Raw genomic sequence first — 21976 nt, 5'->3', positions numbered from 1 at the left:
TGGCTGAATCCCACCACTGCTTAAATCTTTCCCAACATCAGTGTCATTTCTGATGAGATTTCAATTCTCATTAGTTGGCCAAAGTATTTGACCTTCAGCTTCAGTACCTGTCCTTTGAAAGAACAGCGAGGGTTGATTTCCTTTACATAATAAATATGCTAAAGTTTTAAAAGTTTTGTGGCTACAAAAACAGATAAATGGAAAACCAGCTCTGGAGTTCTTTCTGAATGGATTAAAAAATGGGAGCCTTAAAAATTCAGGGAAGATTTATTAAGTCAGTTTATTCATATAATTATATGATTTCCATTTTTCATATTCTGGGAAAATTATTCTCTCACCACCTTTCTTTATGAACACATTATGAAGTACATTCACAAAGCCTTAAGCTTTAATTCTGATATTAAAAGATAAGATTATGACTTTTCCATGTAATTTTGGCAATGTATGTCCTCAGTTAGCCAACCTTGACAGATCCTTAGTCTTGCCACAATTGATTGAAACACACACACCCTCCACTTTCTCTGATAGGTGGAGATACACTAGTATCAAAACCACCCACTTCATGATGTATCAAAACCACCCACTTCACGATCCAGAAATTAGGTGCAGAATTATTACTGTTGTGCCCCTAACTTTGTAGTCCCAATAGGTGTCCTCCGCTGATTTTTTAAAATTTACTTTTGTTTACCTATATCATTATTCATATCAAATATCTACATTTGCTTTCCTGTGTCGGATAGAAGGGCATTTTTTATTAGAATAAATTTAAATACTATGTGCCCTTGATTTTTTAAAAAGCAAAAGAAGTTGAGTGATTATCAAAATTTTGCTAAGAAAATAGCAAAGACAATCAGTGATAAGTTATCAATCAGCCATAATATAATCAGTTTTTTGAAAGCTGTTCTCAAGTGTTTCAGAAGTAATAGAGGACAAGTTAATAATGATAGCTGCTGTGACAAGTACTTACAAGTTCAGTTTCTGTTTGAGTTCAGTTATTATCAAAAATAAGCCAAGGCTTACTTTCCATAAAACATTGGCTCATTTTAACAGATAACCTTGGAAACCTGGCTAACTAATAAAGAGTTGGATCCAAGCACACAGTAGAACGATTGAAATCCTAACTTATGAAATCCCGTTAATTTGAGTCTGAAACCATCAATTCATTTATTAATACAGGTAGTCCTTGACTTACTATAACAATTGAGCCCAAAATTTTTGTTGCTAAGTGAGACAGTTTTTAAGTTAATTTTGGGCGGGGAATGTTGCAAGTACATGAGATGGCTTTGGAGGAATATATGGACAATGATGAAGATGCACTGTATATAGTTAGTATATCAGGAAGGCTTACTGACTACTGGAGAGACTAAACTGGCCTACAAAAAGACCAAATGAAGAACAGAATGGACACATGGGAAGACAAAGCATCACATGGCCAGTACATTAAAACAAATAGCTGGGAAAGCAGATAATAAGCCCTGGCAATTGCTAAGAGCAGGAAAGTTGAAGAAAAAGACCGAGGGACTAATTCTGGCTGCACAAGACCAAGCCTTAAGGACAAATGCATACCAGTCAAAACTGAGAAGACAGTAATAGACAGTAAATGTCACCTATGCAAAGAAGCTGAACTGCTGCAAGAAGATCGCACAGACTGACTACAAGCAGTGCATGACAAAGTAGCAACAATGGTGCATTGGAAGATCTGCAAGAAATATCATTTGCCTGTAAGCAAGAATTGGTGGGACCATGAAATAGAGAAAGTCTTAGAAAATGAAAATGTTAAATTTCTCTGGGACTTTAGTATTCAAAAAGACAAGCACCTGCCACATAACATCCCAGACTAAACAATTGTCGATAAGAAAGACAAAAAGTTAGGATAGTGGATGTGGCAGTGCCTGGGGACAGCAGAATTAGAAGACAAAGAATTGAAGAAGATAACAAAATACAAAGACCTACAAATAGAAATAGAAGGACTGTGGCAAAAGCAAGCAAGGGTAGTACCAATAGTAATAGGTGCCTTGGGTACAATCCCAAAACAACTCTAGCATCACTTGGACACCGTAGGCATTGACAGATTCGCCATCAGTCAGTTGCAAAAGGGGCCCTTACATCCTGCAACAATATCTGTAATACCATCAATTCAAACATCCACATCTGCCTATCCCAGTTCTTCGGTAAAGACATGATAGGTAGATAAAAATGCCAAATCCAGTCTGAACATCTGGCTGACTGTGATGATGATGATGATGACAATGACAACAACATAATAGAGTTGGAAGGGACTTTGGAGGTCTTCTAGTCCAACCCTCTGCTCAAGCAGTAATCCCCATACCATTTCAGACAAATGGTTGTGCAGTCTTTTCTTTAAAACCTCCAGTGTTGGAGCATTGATAATTTTTGGAGGCAGTTGTTCCACTAATTAATTTTTCTAACAGTTAGGAAATTTCTCCTTAGTTCTAGGTTGCTTCTCTCTTTGATCATTTCCATCCATTGCTTCTTGTCCTGCCTTCAGGTGCTTTGGAGAATATATTGAAACACTGCTATTATGTCACCCCTAGTCCTTCTTTTCATTAAACTAGACATACCCAATTCCAGCAACTGTTATTCATATGTTTTAGCCTCCAGTTCCCTAATCATCTTTGTTGCTTTTCTCTGCACTCTCAGTGTTATGTACTGGATTGTAAATATGCTAAGCCACTGGACCCCCACCTATTGTGGAGAAGCAAAGCGGGTATTTCCTGCCAAGCCGAGGCTAGCCCTCAGGGACCCTGACGGGTAGTCCTAACCGTTTTGATGGGAACATTCGTATTTGGGCGGGACATTCCAGGCAGGTAATTGGGTGAATACCTGAGGGCTTAAGTCAGGGGTAGGCAACCTTGGCTCTTTTATAACTCGTGGACTTCAACTCCCAGAATTCCTGAGCCAGCATGGCTTAAGTGAATAAGTACCGGCCATTACTTGTTGTTGGGCAGTTCTGTTCTTGTTACAATAAAGCTATGCTATGACAGTGTCAATCCTTGCCTGTCGAAACAACCCACTGCATAGAACTCAACATCTTTTTACATCGTGGTGACCAAAACTGGATGCAGTATTCTCTCTATTTTCAGCTTTATCAAGGTGTTCTTTATTGACAACTCTGCCCTGCGGACCCTGGGGAGGAAGGGAAATAAAGGAAGTGCTTGTTGTTTTCACACTAGCCTGTGTGTTGGAGTTGTGGGTGCTCCATCACTGGGTGGGACATTGAATTAATAGAAGATCTCTAAGGTCCCTTCCAATCCTGTTTGATTCCATAGATACACAAAGAAGGCTGGTAAGAACAAGGATTCAACATCTATACACTGTGCAGTCTAGTAATATTCTTCATAATGGTATAAATAAAATGATAGAAAAATGGAAATATTCTTAAAAAGACAGATTTTTTTAAAAAATAACTTTTTGCTTATATAAAAAAACCCAGACCAAATTTCCAATTCAGTTAAAATTTCAATATTAAGCGGTTCCCATTTAAGTGTGACGCGGTAGCTCAGTGGGTTTTCTTGATTAACTAGCTCAGCACTTGTCCCATCCTTTGTTTTCAGCTGGTTGGAAATCCTACTGCATTTGTAGTCAGAGGACGAGCCTCCAGTAAAGTCATGAATGACCGGTACTGGATATCAAATTTACTGTGCTATTTTTTTAATCTTAAAGTTTGGGAATTGGGTAATTTAATGGATCCTTCAATATTATAATTTACTAAGATAGTCATTCCCCCATCAATTGCAATAAGATGCTTGTAGGTATCCAGGAAACATTTTGTATATTTTCACTAAGCTAAACATTTTGCTGTGCAAATGTTTTTAATCTTGGTAATTAATAGGCTGCAACAACATTCTTCTCAATGTACGATATATGTATTCATACTCATAGGAGACTCAAAATACCTGCACCAAATGTAAATTAATTAGAATACTGGAAGAAAAAATGAAGGGTCTAAAGGCAAGTCTACCTACTCTGAGACTCAACCTAGAAAATGAAGAACTCCCAGTAAAAGCAGAAGTCCATGTCCAAATTGAATACAGAAAGGAACAAACAACTACCAGGAAAAATGACACACACACCCCCAGAGGTAGGCAGATGGCAGCATGTCACTCACATGACCAAAAAAAAAAAAAGATCAAGAAGACTGTCCAGTTTAGCCCTGCCGGAGTGTAGCAATCGATTTCATGTGCTCCTTCTGGAAGAAAACATGCAGACATCCGGAGAAGAGACTTCATCAAGTATTCCAGTGACAGGAAAAAAACATTCCCCAAATAAAAAAGGTCTATGTTGGCGATAGGTGGCTCACTTCTCCTTACTACTATCTGAATCATCCTTAATGTTTGTTTATATGGGGGCAGGGGCAATAGCTTAATCATTACCCATTGCCATGACCAATTAGTTTCTTTTAAAAATCAATATTGCAAGGAGAAGCAGGGGGAATAATTGAGGTTGGGGTGTGGCCAACAATATGGAAAGATGCAAAAGTTGCTCATGCAATGTGTGAAGATACTGCAGAGGATAAGAAGTAGGAGACTGGTGGCTCTGTAAAAGGGTCCTTGCTTTAAGATGTACCTATACATGTAGAAGAACATATGGGTGGTACACTAACCTCACTATAACACCTTCCATTAACTACATGGGTGATCTGGCTTTAATCTCAACTATGAAGATTTACCCATGCAAATCTAAACCACTAAGCCAGTGTTTGTGGTATGAAATCAGAAGACTGTATCTATAAACCAGTGTTTCCCATATGAAATAATAAGTCTCTGTCACTTAAACATAAATAATCTCCTTTCAACAAGTGTTACTCTTAAAAAGAAAAATAGCAAGAAGCCCTAAACCAAACAAATAAAATTATATCTTCTAGTGCTTCCTGATTAGCAGCTTCTCCATCTGATTATTCCCTCTCCCTTTTATGTATCAGGGAGAGAAAACAGTGATGATGTTCTTTCTCAGCAACAGATGTTTCCCAGCATTACTTCCATTTCTCCCCTGATGTTGCAAATGCTGTTCATTGCTCCCCACTATTTGAAGGCTCCAGTCTCAGATATTTCAGAATAATTTTTCTTCGTGGCTTCATGCATTACAGCTTGGGTAAACTTAGACCATATTCAGGGATGCATAGTAATCTTATCTTCTTTTCATCTCAATATTCCAACTATTGGTTGCTCTGCATCAAGCCCAATGTTATATAGTGTACAACAATAAAATGAGGTTTCTAATAATAATTTAGGCTGCAGCAGATAAGCAGTTACTTGTATACATTAAATGTGCTCATCTAACAATTGGGCAGCAAATGAAAAATAAATGTTTTAAATATAATTGTGTGTGTGTTTAATAAATGTACTGATTTTTTTCTTCAATGGACATTTCACACTTAGAGACTTGTACTATTTTCATAGGATCATCCAGCTGTTTTGAAATGATGTAAAGTCTTTCTTCATTACTGTATTTTGATATAACAATGAGTGGTGACCTTAGAAGATATTTTAAGTTGCTGGTGAGAAAATGCTAATGAGATAGCACTTCCTATATCATATGAGCGTGCCATATAAGCAAGGGGAAGTATATTTTTCACTTCACTTAAGTTTTTCATCTACAGATCTATGGTTATATATTCAGCCCAAACTATACTGATTATTTATTTATTTATTTATTTATTTATTTATTTATTTATTTATTTATTTATTTATTTATTACATTTATATACCACCCTTTCCCGAAGGACTCAGGGCGGTTTACAGGGTGATTAAAAAACAAAGATACAAAAGTTAAAAACAGATTTAAAAAAAATTATATTCGTCCCTGCATAAGTAAAACCCCAGTTAAAATTAAAATTAAAGCTAAAATTAGAATTCTCAGCCTGGGCCAGAGAGCTCGAAGAGCCAGGTCTTCAGGTCCCGTCGGAATGAACGGAGGTCATTAACCAACCAATTACAATTTGATTGAAAACATGTGTTCATCCAGCAGCATGCTGTAATTTATCCATAAGGCCTCAGTAAAGTAACAGAATAAACAAGCTGATGATGTCCTGAAAAGAAAGATCTCGGCTAGGCAGTTGATTGATTGTATGAAAAAATATTTCAGTACTGTGGCTGTTCTAATAGGTTCTCTGTATTTTACGTGTTACAATAAAGTTTTGGACACTCTTTACAAAAACATGTCTCAATGAAACAAAAGACTAATGAATAAATGCGGTAATGTGGTCTTTAATAAAATGTTTGTGGTACATAAAGGTACCAAGGTGCCAATTACTGAAGCACAGGAGAAATTTGCTATGCCTGCTATATTTTGCAGGCATTGTTTAGCAATGTACAGAAATATACAAGGGAGGTGTCGGGCTCAAACTGGAAGCCAGACTGGAACATCTTAAATAAGCTAATAAGAGAATCACAGAAATGAGATAAGTAATACCAATTTAAAAATGTAGGACATATCACCAAAATAATGTAAATAATTGCAAATATTCATGAAGTAGCCCTAGATTCAAACCTCTCTACTTTTCTTTCTGTCCTATTAGATTATGTGGCACCTCTTGAATAAGCTAGTTTGTTTCCATCTAATCTTTGTTTTGCAAGGATCAGATTTGTTCTTGACTTGATTTTGACTAATAGTATAAGACAGTGTAGTAATTACAGAAGGCTTCTCTTGTCAACTTCTTCAAGAGAGTTGGCTCCCTCTCCCCAATCTTGAATGCATCTGTGGGATATATAGGGTAGCAATAGCAATAGCACTTAGACTTCACAATGCTTTACACCCCTCTTGAAGTGGTGTATAGAGTCAGCATGTTGCCCTCAACAATCTGGGTCTTCATTTTACCAACCTTGAAATGATGGAAGGCTGAATCAACCTTGAGCAGGTCAGAATCAAACTCCTGGCTGTGAGCAGGATAGCATGCAATACTCCATTCTAACCAATGTGCCACCACCACTCTTACAGCTTGTTCTTATGGCCACATGACACCTGTGACCATAGGTTTGAATGAGGGGTCAAAGAGACCATCTACATTAAGACTGAACAGCCCTCTGTCAACAGAGGAGGAGATATATGACACCATCTATCTCCTGTTTACAACACAGTCCTTTCAGCAGTTCCAAAAAGGGTCTAGGACAACTTGCCACAACTATGGCCATCTTGCCGCAGGCAACTTGCTGGGACAACTCACCATAGGACAACTCACCATGACCAACTCACCACCGAATAATGTGCCACAGGAGTTATACTAATATTGAAGGAATAATCCAAAAGTATTATTAAAGAAAGGATGCCAAAGGAGGGACAAAATAAAATGTGAAAGATGAAAATTAAAATTATTTTAAAAATTATTTTAAATAAGTAAATGGAATTGTGGAATTGTCTTGCAGTGACCTGTCCCATGGTGAGTTGGCCATAGTGAGTTGGCCGTGACGCGTTGTCCATATCCGTTTGGTTCCATACCCATTTGCACTATTCATCTGATCCTGAGGGCACAGGAAACCTCCAAGTGGCCTCAGAAAGAGGGCTAACAACCAGATGATTACAAGGAGCATAAATCCTTCCATCCTCTACCATTCAGTCAGAACAGAACAAGCTTCTTGGATGAAAAGCAAAATGTCTTCAAGACAAAACAAAGTTCAGTTGCCTTTTGAAAAAGTCCTGTTAGGACAAGGGAAAGAAGGTTCGTAGTTGAAATAAATGCAAAATTCTGAGCCAACAAATGGACCAAAGTCCATTAGGTGGCAGTATTGCAAAACGCGTTTCCTTCTGGTAAAAATGCTTGAAGAAAAAAAATATTACCAAAATGCCTTATCTCAAGCATGACATTTTACAGTTAGTGTGTATTATTTTCCATTTTCATTTCTCCCATATTTTGAACCAGCTTTTCCCATATTTTTTCTTACTACAAAAAAGTAATTTGAGAAAAGGACGAATTTCATTGGGAACAAAAAACAGTATATTGTGAAAGGAAACCCAAAATATATACATTGTTAAAGAATGAATATTACAAACACTAGTTTGGCATGTTCAAATTTATTTCTTTGTAGCAGTGATAAGTGAACAAACTTTTCGTAAAGGGGCTAAGATTTGATGTCAGTTGAGAAACGTACAATTTCCTGTACAAATTCAATTAGAAATTTTTGGGGGGATCCAAAAATCAGCTCCATTAATCCAGGAAGAAAACTAGTATTTCTTTAGGCTGATGGGGCCAAACCAACCCTGTTGTTTTCCATGTCAAAAATAGAATAATACTCTTTAAGGAAGACATCACCCAGGATCCATAGAGGTTGCCCAGTTGAGGAAGGCATATATGTTGACTCAATTGCAAGTGAACAGTGGCCATTGTTCTGTAAAAGAAAAAGAAACAAATTGCTTCAGATTGTGCCGCTATTGCAGAAAAGAAGGAACATCAAGCATATTTTAATGGAATCTGGATTTGGATTGTGATCAAATTACATGGCGTAAAAACATTGTCTAACTCGGGCTCTCCACCTTATTATGCAATTGCTTAGCAGTATAATTTTCTAGGGCTTCCTTGCAAAGAAATGGTACAAACTCCATGTTTTATGTGCCTCAATATGCAGCTGATTCTTCAAGAGCAGCCACCTGTGTCATCTGCAAGTATTCTGACTGCATTATAGAAGGTAAATTACAGATCTGATAGCTCCAAATTAAGTGACATATTTTCTGTATAAATAAAGTCGCATGAGCATAATGCTATTTCTATGTGATGTAATTATTGAGATATGGAACATCAATTCATCTTAAAATGCAGTGCTTTCCAATAATGCACTGGAGAATTTAGAAAAGCATACTTACATTGAAAACATAAGCAGAAGGAGGAAGTGGGAACTGTGAACCATTAATGAAAAAGGTAATGGTAGGCATATTCTGGACATTGTTGCAGTCCACCGTGTACTGTGAAAAAACGAATGCAAGGGAAGGTTAAATTGAGGCAATAAGGCAATAAGAAACCTTTTCTTCACCCTGTCAAACTTGTCTTTAAGGTGTGCAAAATGTCTTTGGGTCAACAAAATGATACACAGATTATTTATGGCTACTTTGAGTGATAGAAAAAATAATTATTTTTGCATTTTTTGAGTAGACTTAAATTTTATACTTCTGAGCTTACTTGCAAACCACTAGCAAAACTCTTTTTTACAATTTTAAAAATTGTATTCTATATTGTTTTAGCTCAGCAATGTACAAGTGTACACAAAAATAAATACCCCAAAATGCATACTAATGTTCACGTGGATAAAATACAACACATTCACATCCTATTGTGGTAAACAGCCAAAACAAACATAAGAACAAGAAATGAGAAACTGCATGAAATCAAAACAGATCGATTTCTTGAGTTGTAATAGTAATAGTTCCCTGAACGATCACAAAATTTGTTCAGAATTCTTTCCTCTACTTACATCGTAAGCAGCATTTACAGCCTGAACGAAATCCGATATATATTGTTGTGGAATAGTTAGCAAAAATGTTCCCGTGTCCACAATGCCCTGGCAGCCTTCACTGCACCAGCCAGTGGCCTTGTTCCCAATAGAAAATCTGTAGATAAGAACACAGAATATTACCGAATCAGTTGAAAACAACTAAAGCAGACAACAATTGGTAAAGCAAAGAAAAACCATACAGCCTTTAATCAGCCTTTACCGACTGAATAGCCCACCGAGGCCATGATGGCTCAGGTTGGTTGAAATCTAACAAATGTGGAAAGCAACCATTTGAGGAAGGCTGATCAAGAATCAATGGGACATTTTAAATGCAGATGCCATACTTCATGGAGGAGTAGCTATAAATATTGGCACCATAATTATGACCATGCATAAATATTGGTCAATAGTTTACAATTAGTATGTCCACTAAACATTCTGCTGTATTTACAGAAGCAATCAGGCTTCTGTATAGTGCAATATAGTACTAGCCAATTGAGGATTTGGCTGCCAGGCTGTCTGGATGGGTGGGTGGGTGGGTGGGTGGATGGTGAGAAGTGCCCATCTGTTTTCCAAGTTTCTATCCTAGGTAGAAGAAGGCCTGTCCTTTTTTCCTTGCCACAAACATATTTAGAGTTAGCAAAAAAAGTATTAGATTAATCAGTTCTGCCAAAGGTCTAAAGTACCTAACCAATGGGAAAGAGGAATATCTTTCCATCAGCTCATTCAAATAAAATGGAAGATATAAATCAGGCAGAAAGAACATCACTTACCCTTCTATACCGATCTGCCAGTAACCCTGGTCAGTCATAGGGGCCCAGGTAATTTGCCCAGTGTACAGCTGGGGGTCAATGCCTCCCAATATCAGTTCTCCTCCATATTGAACAGTTGGTTGGCTAAAAGGAGGATGAGAAAATGGGCAAAAGAAAGAGTATTAGCTATTGCTTTTCATCCGCTTGTGGACTTTTTGTATAGAATAAACGACCCTAGAATCGTTTTTCACCAGGAAATGTGGCCAGAAAATTTTAAAAAAAAACAGTTGTTGAGTAAAATTAAAAAATAATGAAGTAAACTGAGTACAGATTGTTGTCCGTTAATTCTGAATATCCCCCCATCCCAGGTTCCCCCATTGACATACACATCCGTCATTCAACTGCTCACTCTACTGAGAATCATGTTTTTAAAGGCTATGAAACATTGAACTTTTCACAATTCCAACTGTGAAATAAGAATATAATTAGAGGTACTCATGAGGGTACAAATCTTCATTTTACGCACATACTGTGAATAAAGTAATCTTTAGAATATGTGGTGGAGTCAACAGCTGAAAGGAAGGAGGATAGAATAGGAGTTAAGAGATACACTACCTTGGACTTTTTGGGGGGAAGGAAGTGTATAAGATTAAACAATTAGGGTTAAATCAGGCTTTCCCAAGGGAAGGTGGGCAATTTGGTGAGATTCTTGTGAACTAGGGAATCAACAATAAACAAATCTCTTAACCTTGGATCTGTTCTGGTTGCTTGCACTTAACAACATACATTTTTAAACCATCAATGATTTAACTCAAAAATAATTTTAAATCTTTTTCTTATCTTTATGTTTCCCCTCTCTTTCAATATCATTCATTGCTTGAACTTGATTATATTTGTGATAATGGGATTAAGCCATGAAGTAAAAGTAAATTGCTGTATTCCAGGTAATTTATTCTGGTAGAAAACCATAATTATTCTTACATGCTATGTCACAAATGTGATGCGGCTAATCTTACCGTGAGAAGTAAAAGCTAAAAATGGGTTCAGAAATCTGGTTTTGACTCATTATCTGGTGCAAGAGTGCGTATGATCTCTCGGTAATTGGAGGAGGATTGGTCAAACCCAAAATGCCATCAAAGTTGCTATAGTAGAAGGGATAGTTGGCTTCATCCACACTCAATCCAAACTGTTGTTTTTGAACTACAATATTCTGGATCTGAGAGACCAGATTGAAAAATGGTAATCCATAAAGATATATAGTAAACATAATGTCTTGTTCAAGTCAAGCTGTCAAGGTTCTGATAGACCAGGGGTAGGCAAGCTTGGCTCTTTTATGATTCATTGACTTCAACTCCTAGAATTCCTGAGCCAGCCATGCTAGCTCAGGAATTCTGGGAGTTGGTCCAGGAGTCATAAAAGAGCCAAGGTTACCCAGCCCTGTGATAGAACAAACAAATCAGAATTCTGAGGCTAAAGACCTCCTCAAAGGACATGTTTATTGGTTACATAGTATCAGCATGGTAAAAAGTGAAACCAAGTTTGAAATTCCCTGCAAAGAGCCACACTGTTACAAAGTTAAACTTTCATAATTTCAAAATTATGTTATTTTATTGATATTGTAACACACAAAAAAAGTAGAGAGGGTGAGTACTGCAAGACCAGACATTTTGTAATAGCATCCTCTCATTGCAAACTTTGCTAGTGACTTCCGTGCATCCATTTAAGAAATAATGAAGGTTAATCTGATGTTGGACCTTTAATGTTAGATTAGTATGTTATTTTAATCAGAACACTGTTTCTATGGGTTTTATTAGGATACCAATTTACTTTCATTGTGTTTATTCTCTTTAGATTTATGATAATTTTAATGCTCATTTTATGCATCGCTTCCCTAAAAGAGTTATAAATGTAAATGTAAATAAATAAGAGCTAATGCTAATGAATTAATCAGTGTAACATAGTTAAGGAATCAGTGACTAACAACATGGTTAAAATCCACTCACCTGCACAGTATCAAAACCTATCATTACATTCAAGTCACCAAATCCATAGCGCAGGAGGTATGTTTGGTCACTATAGCTGTAATAAGTAGATGACTGTTTGGGGTTAAACACATTATGGTTTCCTACAACAAGAAAAAAACAAAGAGTAGGAATTTTGCTCTATGTTTAATGAAACATCTTTTTCTCTATACTTAAATCACAGCAGGCCTGCATTTTACTACACTACCAGCCCACACTTATTCATTCCCTCATGTTGTACGAAAAGCCCACATCAAAACTTTAATTGCTCACACTGAAATGGAAAGGGGGTAGAAAGTGTTTGAAAGAGGCATTTCTCACAAAGATGTGCGTAAGAAACATCCTTATTAGTATAGGTCAAGATGTCCTGTTTTGTGGACTCAGATCAAAGCAACACTATGGACAACTTGGCAATTTTCAACATTTCATAATAACTCCCGAGGTATTAGGAAGTGTACTTCCATTGAAAAACCATTATGTATAGAGCTGTACATGACTCTGTTCATTTTGGACCAGTGCCACACTTAGAATTTTGAATTTATTCTCATAAACTGATTGTCATTTTTGCCTTGGCAAATGAAATATACAGTTACCAAATGGGAAATCCAATATTGTGCTGTAGGCACCAACTAGTTTCAATTATGTAAAAAAAAAAAAAAGATAATAATAAGGGTGCAGGTAAGAGCAAAATCAGGTGAAATCATTTAATTTCTACCTTTACCCCCTCAAAGCACCTAAAATGATGAAAAAAGGGTCCACATTTTCAGCTGTTTTCTTCAGCGATCCCCTCACTGACTGGAAAGCTAAGATAGGGTCTGCAACCCAGAAAAAGGTCCCTTGCCAATGGAGGAGGTATAAGTGGTTTAAAATAAGGGGAGATGTATTTGGTTTTGCCAAAAATAAATATTTTCTCTAGAAGCGGACATTCAAAACTTTCAGCACAGGAGCGAATTACTCACCACAGGCCTTTGATGTACAATATGTAGAAGGTACCCACAGATAACCAGAGCCAGTGTCCAAAAGAACAAGAAAATCTTGTGGTGGAGTCCCAATGCTTATTTTTCCGAAGTAATAAGACTGCCAAATGAAAATATTTATGAGACAGGTTTCACAAAATCTTCAGAGTAGCTAAATAAGTAGGGGACTACCTCTCCCTGACAGTACATGCCCATCCTAGAGATTAAATAGGAGGGACACTCTCCAGTCCCTTCCTTCAAATGTTACCGTCTAGTGGGACCACAGAGGTATCTCTATAACTACAGGAACCTGTTCTAGGGCTACAAACATTCAGGTGACTACAAAATGGCAGCAAAGAGGCACAGTGCACTGTTTGCTGCCACCTCACAGTCTCCAGGTTTTTGCAACCCAAATCTTGGCAGCCCTATACAGAAACTAGATTTCTATTCATTCACAAAAACAGTTATTTTCCACTCTCACCTTGCCCATTCTCCATGAAAAGGAGAAAAAAACATTTAAAAGTCTGAAGGGTTATTTGTCTTTTTACATATTACATTAAGTTGCTTTTAACAAGATGGATATATCTGGGTATTATTGTCAGAAAATAGTGATCCAATCACATGATGCTAAAAAAATACAGAGAACTATTTTTTTCTGAATAATAATCAGAAAGAATAATCAGCAAAAGCTAACAATCTGAAAAATATGTTGCTGAATAATCAGGTAGCATCAAAGAAAGGACTTAAATGGATTGTGTTCTTTCCTATGCTCAGGTATCAGCAGACAATTTACAGTTACTCATAGGAGAAAGAAAAGATGAAATAATTAAGTGATACTTCATTATACATAAATAACATCCTATTTGATTCTGAGAAGAGCTATCACAATGTACCAATAATAAACTAAAATGCTACGGTTACAAAGTCAGATGAAGGAGCGGAAAAGAAAAAAAAGAGAGATTTCTGTGGTTTAAATACTCACGTCCAAATAATTGGTCATTGGTTCATATGTAACACCAAATTTATTGAACTGATATTTTAATCCAGGATCAATGTGGTATTTTTCCAAAAATTCTTCCAACACTCCATTCTCTCTCATATTTTCACGAATGGATTTTCCTTTCTTCAGAATGATTCTACATACCAAGAAAGATAGTCAGAATGTCCTTTATTATCACAACAATCTGCATATTTTTGTAATATTTTGTTACTAGAAACAATAATATTTTATTTATTTTATTTTTTATTTTAATTCCATTTATATCCCGCCCTTCTCCGAAGACTCAGGGCGGCTTACAAGCTTAGCAGTAACCTTCATTCTATGTATATGCCTGCTTATTAGGGCTTTCACACACACCCCAAGTGGCATTATTACAAAGTCAGCTTAATTGCCCCCAACAATCTGGGTCCTCATTTTACCTACCTCGGAAGGATGGAAGGCTGAGTCAACCTTGAGCCTGGTGGGATGCGAACCTGCACTAATTGCAGGCAGCTGGTGTTACTTAAGGAGGCATTAGCCCACTGCTCCACCAAGGCTCCCACCAAACAAATACTATACAAACAGGAGATTAAGAGAAGAAGCAGGAATGCTAAAGCTTGCCATGGAATGATAAAAACGTAATATGCCATTATTTTTTGACTAAAAGTGATGTGCTCTAGATCAGACATATCAAACACAAGGCCCGTGGGCCAGATCCGGCCCGCGAAGTGGTTTCATGTGGCCCCCAAAGCCATCCTAGAAACAGTAAGGGAACGGTCCCCACTGCCTTGGCCCTGGCCCAGATACCATCCTTCTGCCAGAGACCCCCAGATCTGTCCCACTCCTGCCCAGGCCCCCATAGGCACCCTTGATGCCAATGATGTAGAGCTGGCCATGCCCACCCAGTAGGCCATACGCACTCCAGCTGTGCCCACCCAGTAGGCCACACCCACCCTGGCCATACCCCCCCAGCCCCCCTGAGGGCAACCACAATGCTGATGTGGCCCTCAATGAAATTGAGTTTGACACCCCTGCTCTTGATTGTTTCAATGCTATTTTCCTTTAATATATGATCTTAGCTGAGATACTCACCTATGTAGACCTTTTGACAGGTGGATACAAACTAATGCCAGGATCAATGACTTCATGATACTTGGCATCGTGGGGGATTATTTCAGGGAATCCAAAAATTTTGCCAACAACTAGGCTGCTCTCACTCGACTTTTATATCCAAGGCAACTGTTCGCTGCTATTTAATCTCTCTGTTCTTGTGCCCCCTATCTCTCTGTTTAATCTTATTATAACAAGCCAATAATAACGTAGTTTGTTTTCTTATGGATAATAGGAATTCTGTTTGAATTAGATTCAACTGAATTATTGCCCTTGATGTTAAATAAAAAACTAATAGAATTTGGCTTCACAAAGCCTTACCTGCTATCAAAGATAATACATGATAACATATCAATATGGAAAACTGTAATCACTTTCCTTGGAATCTGCTCCATAGTTTTAACAACTAATGGAAAATGAATGAATAATCCCAGTTGCTCTAGTATCTTTGTAAGGTTGGACAAGGTTACTTCTTATTCAATTTATGCTTACTAAAGTTTTGTTGAACCTTGGAAAACATGGTGGTTCTATCCTGCATGAAATTTGATATTCCAGAACCTGACTGTGTCAATTCATCCTTCCATTCCCAGTCGTGAAAGTAAAAGAATCCCGAATTCTCAAGTGGAGCAATCTGCCACAGATGTTTCCAACTCACATATATTTTATGAAAACATTTTTCACATTTCATTTATCTGTGAGATACATAAGATGAACTATTGTTTCAGATTTCCACATTTTTATTTAATAATCATAGATTAGTATCTACACAATGATTTCTGGTGAGCACCGTGATGAGCTGACATTCCACTGATTTATAAGATTGTACTGTATTTGTAAAGAAATCACTCCTGGATGCAGGATCCAGTCCAGGGAAATCTCTGCAAAGGAAGGAGAGATTGTTGAGATTATTCACAATTCCAGACAGCCATGTTTCTTGAGTAGACCACGGAAATTGTCACTCTGTGAGTGGCTTATGAGCAGTTCGGATGCTACCAAGGTGACCCCATGCAGCAGAGCCTTCTATGGACATTGAGTTCTACTGAGTCACGTTTTGGATTTCTTTTTTTAATTATTGTTGTTTTGTTGGAGAGACAAAGCCCCTTCAGGTCAGCAAGATTTTCCTGTATTCATTTGAGGAGTCCCTGTAGCCCTTAGAGGAAGATGGTACAAATTGGACTTTAACAACTTTTGAAATATATGGGTTTTTGGATTATGCAGCAAAAGAATACCCAGGATATGGATTTCAAAAAGTTAATTAACAATTAAAAGTTAATAAAGTAATAAAACCAGGATAAACTCTAATGAATACAGTAAGGTAAATAAATAACTATCGATTAAAGATCCAGACTGATCTGGAGTTATAGCTTTAATATAATTAGAGAAATTTTCTCACAAAAAATGGTATTTGTTTTTCACATTTTATGATAAGAAAAAAATGGGGCAGAATTCCATAACAGGAGTTATTGTGCTATTTGCCTATCTTTGGGGGGGGGGGGGAAATAGACATCTTGATAAAATGGACAAATTCTGTTGTAAGTAATCAATTTATAGATCAAGGACAACCTGCAATGGATATTTTTAAAATTACTTTGAAGAGGGATTAACCATTGTAAGCAATAATATGGAGAAAGATATAGATATACAAATGGCTCACATGGATGATTTATTTCCTAAAGGATATGTGTAAGTATTGAACCCAAAAATGAATTTGTCTAACTCCTTCTTACTTGATATACAAAAGAATTTGTATGTGAATGACTGAATTATTTGAATGATTTCAAATGATTTCTCGGGGGGAGCAAACAAAAGTACAAATGTTATTTACTTTTCTTGTTGTTCAATTGGCAAGTCATGTCTGATTCTTCGCAACTCCATGGACCATAGCACACCAGCCCCCCCTTCCCCTTCCACTGTCTCCCAGAATTTGCCCAAATTCATGTTCATTGTGCCGATGACACTGTCTAACCATCTCACCTTTTGCTGTCCCCTTCTCCTTTTGTCTTAAATCCAGTGGTGGGATTCAAATATGTAAACAACTGGTTCTCTGTGTGGATGCCGCTTCCAGAAGTTCATTCTGGGCCTGGGCAACAAAGAATTAGCTACCGGTTCTGCCAAACTGGTCTGAACTGGCTGAATCCCACCACTGCTTAAATCTTTCCCAACATCAGTGTCGTTTCTGATGAGATTTCAATTCTCATTAGGTGGCCAAAGTATTTGAACTTCAGCTTCAGTACCTGTCCTTCTAAAGAACAGCGAGGGTTGATTTCTTTTACGAAATAAATATGCTAAAGTTTTAAAAAGGTTTTGTGGCTACAAAAACAGATAAATGGAAAACCAGCTCTGGAGTTCTTTCTGAATGGATTAAAAAATGGGAGCCTTAAAAATTCAGGGAAGATTTATTAAGTCAGTTTATTCATATAATTATTTGATTTCCATTTTTAATATTCTGGGGAAATTATTCTCTCACCACCTTTCTTTATGAGCATGGCCTCTGCCTCAGTTCTACCATAGCTGTTGTTCATAAAGATCTACTTGGAAAATAATTCAGTCCATGTGAAAAAATATCCAGGAACACATCATTTTTCAATAGAACAAATTGTAATATGGAAGTTAAACCCATCTTTGATATCCTCCGTTTTCAATCTGTCAATCTGACTATTCATATAATATCAGAGACAGAAACAATATTTCAGCTGGAGTGACATAGGAGGGAAAAACACCACTATAATGAAAACAGGGAAGATGTTCCAGTGACATTAATCTCTGAATGCATGCAATGGTTATTCATTCTCCTGAAAACTAGCAACCAGTAGCAGATTAGGAAGGATGGGAACTGTTGTTTAGCACTTCTGAACACTGGCAGCTTGGAAAATGTTATCTCATGAATGAGATGTTAAATTATACCTTATCTTTGTTGAGTTCAGCAACTAATTAACAAGTTCATTTATTTCCTAAATCACAAAAATCATATTTTTTAAAAAAGGTTATGAATTTCTATTTTTAATGTTCACACACAAATAATGTTTTATTAGTTAATAAGAAATGCCAGTTCATATTCAGTAGGATTTCAGAGCAGGATGAACCATTGATTTCTTCAGGAATTATTCCAACATGCCTTTTCTCTTCACATTTTCTTGAAATACTGCTCCTTTGTTCTTCATTCCTTCCTCCAGCATCCGTGTTTGTTTTTTTTCAGGGGGTTCTGGATGGATCTCCCTTTATTTTGCACAGGGTACAAAAAAAAGCCTTCAGGATCAGCAGAAAGCATATATTTCTTATCCTTTCTGCATTACTCTTATATCCTTTTTGTTCACCTCTAGGTTGGCACTGAAAATTACTAATGTAAAAACTTGCCAGTTGCTATTAAACCAAGGAACTGTGTGCAATAGAAGAAGTACATTCACGAAGCCTTAAGCTTTAATTTTGATATTAAAAGATAAGATTATGACTGTTGGCAATATATGTCCTCAGTTGATAGATCCTTAGTCTTGCCACAATTGATTGAAACACACACACCCTCCACTTCCTGTGATAGGTGGAGATACACTAGTTTCACAATCACCCACTTCATGATGTATGGGGTCTTCATCAACGCAATCCAGAAATTAGGTGCCGAGGTATTACTGTTGTGTCCCTAACTTTATATTCCCAATAGGTGTCCTCCGCTGATTTTTTTTGTTTACTTTTGTTTACCTATATCATTATTCATATCAAAAATCTACATTTGTTTTCCTGTGTAGGATAGAAGGACAATTTTTTATTAGAATAAACTTAAATACTATGTGCCCTTTTTAAAAAACAAACAAAAGAAGCTGAGTGATTATCAAAATTTTGCTAAGAAAATAGCAAAGACAATCAGTGATAAGTTATCAATCAGCCATAATATAATCAGTTTTTTGAAAGCTGTTCTCAAGTGTTTCAGAAGTAATAGAGGACAAGTTAGTAATGATAGCTGCTGTGACAAGTACTTAGCAAGTTCAGTTTCTGTTTGAGTTCAGTTATTATCAAAAATAAGCCAAGGCTTACTTTCCATAAAACATTGGCTCATTTTAACAGATAACCTTGGAAACTGGGATAACTAATAAAGAGTTGGATCCAAGCACACAGTAGAAAGATTGAAATCCTAACTTATGAAATCCCGTTAATTTGAGTGTAAAAATGGTCATAACTCACTTTTTTCAGTACTGTTGAACAGTCATTAAATGAACTGTTGTAAGTCGAGGACTACCTGTACACTGTTTATAAATACCTTTTCATTAAAAGAAATTTCAAAACTTTTTATTGTAAATGATATTAAAATGTGCTAAGTTCAGCCCTAGACTTTCTGATTGATCCATGCTTGAAAGACAACGTATCTTATTTAATGTGTTCATTAGTACATAATGAGAGAGAAAAAGAGAGAAGAGAGAGGGAGAGAGATTATAAAGCCACACTTTAATTGTTTAAATATTTTAAATATTTCTAACTTTGGAGCTCTGTTCAGTGTTTGTTTCAATGCACAAGATTTATAAACTATTAGAAGATACGTGTCTAGCTGCCATATATTTCACTTGGATATCTGCGGAAATCTGCTGTCATATTTGGTGCAATATACATGCTGTAAACTTCATTCTGTGAACTAGAATCCTGCTTTATTAAGGTCTATGATTGTATGGAATACTGTACTCATATTTAGAAGGAGAATTCATCAAATTTGCAGATGACACCAAACTTGCAGGAATAGCTAACATTCCAGAATATAGGCTCAAGATACAGAAGGATCTTCACAGACTTGAACACTAGGTGCTATCTAACAGAGATTTAATGGTGAAGAAAGTAAGGTTCTACATTTAGGCAAGAATAACCAAATGTATAGGTACAGTATAGTATAGGTGGCATCTGGCTCAATAGCAATAACTGCGAGAGAGATCTTGGAGTCCTAGTGGGCAATAATTAAAATATGAGCCAGGCATGTACTGCAGCTGCCAAAAAGGTCAATGCAATCCTAGGCTACATTAACAGAGGCAAGGAATCAAAATCATGTGAAGTGTTAGTACCACTTGTAATGCCTTGGTAAGACCACACTTGGAATATTGCATCCATGTTTGGTTTCCACAATATAAAAAAGATGTTGAGACTCTAGAAAGAGTGCAGTGAAGAGCAACAAAGATGATTAGGCGACAGGAGGCTAAAACTTATGAAGAATGGTTGCAGAAATTTTGATATGTCTAGTGCAGACATGTCAAACACAAGGCCTGGGGGCCGGATCCGGCCCGCAAAGTGGTTTCATGTGGCCCGCGATGCTATCCTGGAAACAGTGAGGGAACAGCCCCCACTGCCTTGGCCCTGGCCCAGAGAACCTCCTTCTGCCAGAGACCCCCAGATCTGTCCCACTCCTGCCCAGGCCCCCATAGGCACCCTTGATGCGAACAATCTAGAACTGGCCATGCCCACCCAGTAGGCCATATGCACTTTAGCCACGCCCACCCAGTAGGCCACACCCACCCAGGCCATACCCAACCGGCCCCCTGAGGGCAACCGCAATGCTGATGCGGCCCTCAATGAAATTGAGCTTGACACCCCTGGTCTAGTGTAATGAAAAGAAGGACTAGGGGTGACATGATATCAGTGTTCCAATATCTCAGGGGTTGCCATGAAGAAGAGAGAGTAATCTATTCTCCAAAGCACCTGAAGGCAGGACAAGAAGCAATGAAACTAATCAAGGAGAGAAGCAACCTAGAACTAAGAAGAAATTTCCTGACGGAACAATTAATCAGTGGAACAACCTGCCTCCAGAAGTTGTGAATATTCCAACACTGGACATTTTTAAGACTGGACAACCATGTGTCTGAAATGGTATGGGGTTTCCTGCCTGAGCTGGGGGTTGGACTAGAAGACCTCCAAGGTCCCTTCCAACTCTGTTATTATATGTTCTATGTTCTTTATGTTCTCAAGTTATTCAAATAATGTAATAAATACTGCTTTAAATAATAGGGCTTCAAATAATAAGTCCCAATGGGAGTTAATACTGACCACTTTGAGGAACCCTATCTACACTTTACACCATAGTTCAATATTACTATCTAGTATACGTTGATGATTTCTTACAAATCATACTCTTTTTCTTATCTCTCCCCTGGATTTCTTTTGGTTCCCTGTTGTCACATTTAATGGCCATCAGGTGGTGATCTTGCTCCTTTTGAAGTAATTCTTTTACTCACTATGTCTCTATACTTTCAGTCACTGGAGGTCAATTCCTCAGGTAGTTTGGGTTTTTTTATTGTTGGTTTGGTTTGGTTTTCTGCTTCTTGACTTTTCACTGTTTTCAGCTGTGTCAAGATGGTTGTTTATTGGCAACTCTGCCCTGCAGACCCTGGGAGGGAGGAAAATAAAGGAAGTGCTTGCAGTTTTCACCATAGCCTGTGTGTTGGAGTTGTGGGTGCTCCATCACTGAGTGGGCCATTGAACTAGCAGAAGATCTCTAAGGTCCCTTCCAATCCTGTTTGATTCCATAGATACACAAAGAGGGCTGGTAAGAACAAGGATTCCACATCTATACACTGTGCAATCTATTAGTATTCTTCATAATGCAATGAATAAAATGTTAGAAAAACAGAAATATTCTAAAAAAGACACTGAATTAAACATTTTACTGTGCATATGTTTTTAATCTTGGTTTTTAATAGGTTGGAACAATGTACCATATATGTATTCATACCCATAGCGCCCCCTTCATGGA

The 21976-nt window shown here is 37.3% G+C and overlaps 1 protein-coding gene across 1 annotated transcript; it reads right to left on the bottom strand.

Annotated features, from left to right (window-relative positions):
* Window positions 1-8189: 8189 nt before the first annotated feature.
* On the bottom strand, window positions 8190-15296 carry LOC310638845 (pepsin B-like; the record flags this gene model as incomplete). Its single annotated transcript, XM_083360206.1, has 9 exons — window positions 8190-8342; window positions 8815-8913; window positions 9420-9555; window positions 10214-10336; window positions 11209-11408; window positions 12196-12317; window positions 13173-13290; window positions 14152-14305; window positions 15241-15296. The coding sequence occupies 9 exons, from the start codon at window positions 15294-15296 to the stop codon at window positions 8190-8192; spliced, it is 1161 nt and encodes a 386-aa protein (XP_083216332.1).
* Between the last annotated feature and the right edge of the window lie 6680 nt (window positions 15297-21976).

Source organism: Vipera ursinii, assembly GCF_947247035.1.
Source record: "Vipera ursinii genome assembly, chromosome: 3".
Taxonomy (NCBI): domain Eukaryota; kingdom Metazoa; phylum Chordata; class Lepidosauria; order Squamata; family Viperidae; genus Vipera; species Vipera ursinii.
Note: the sequence above shows the minus strand (reverse complement) of the source record. Positions and strands in the feature narration are given on the sequence as shown.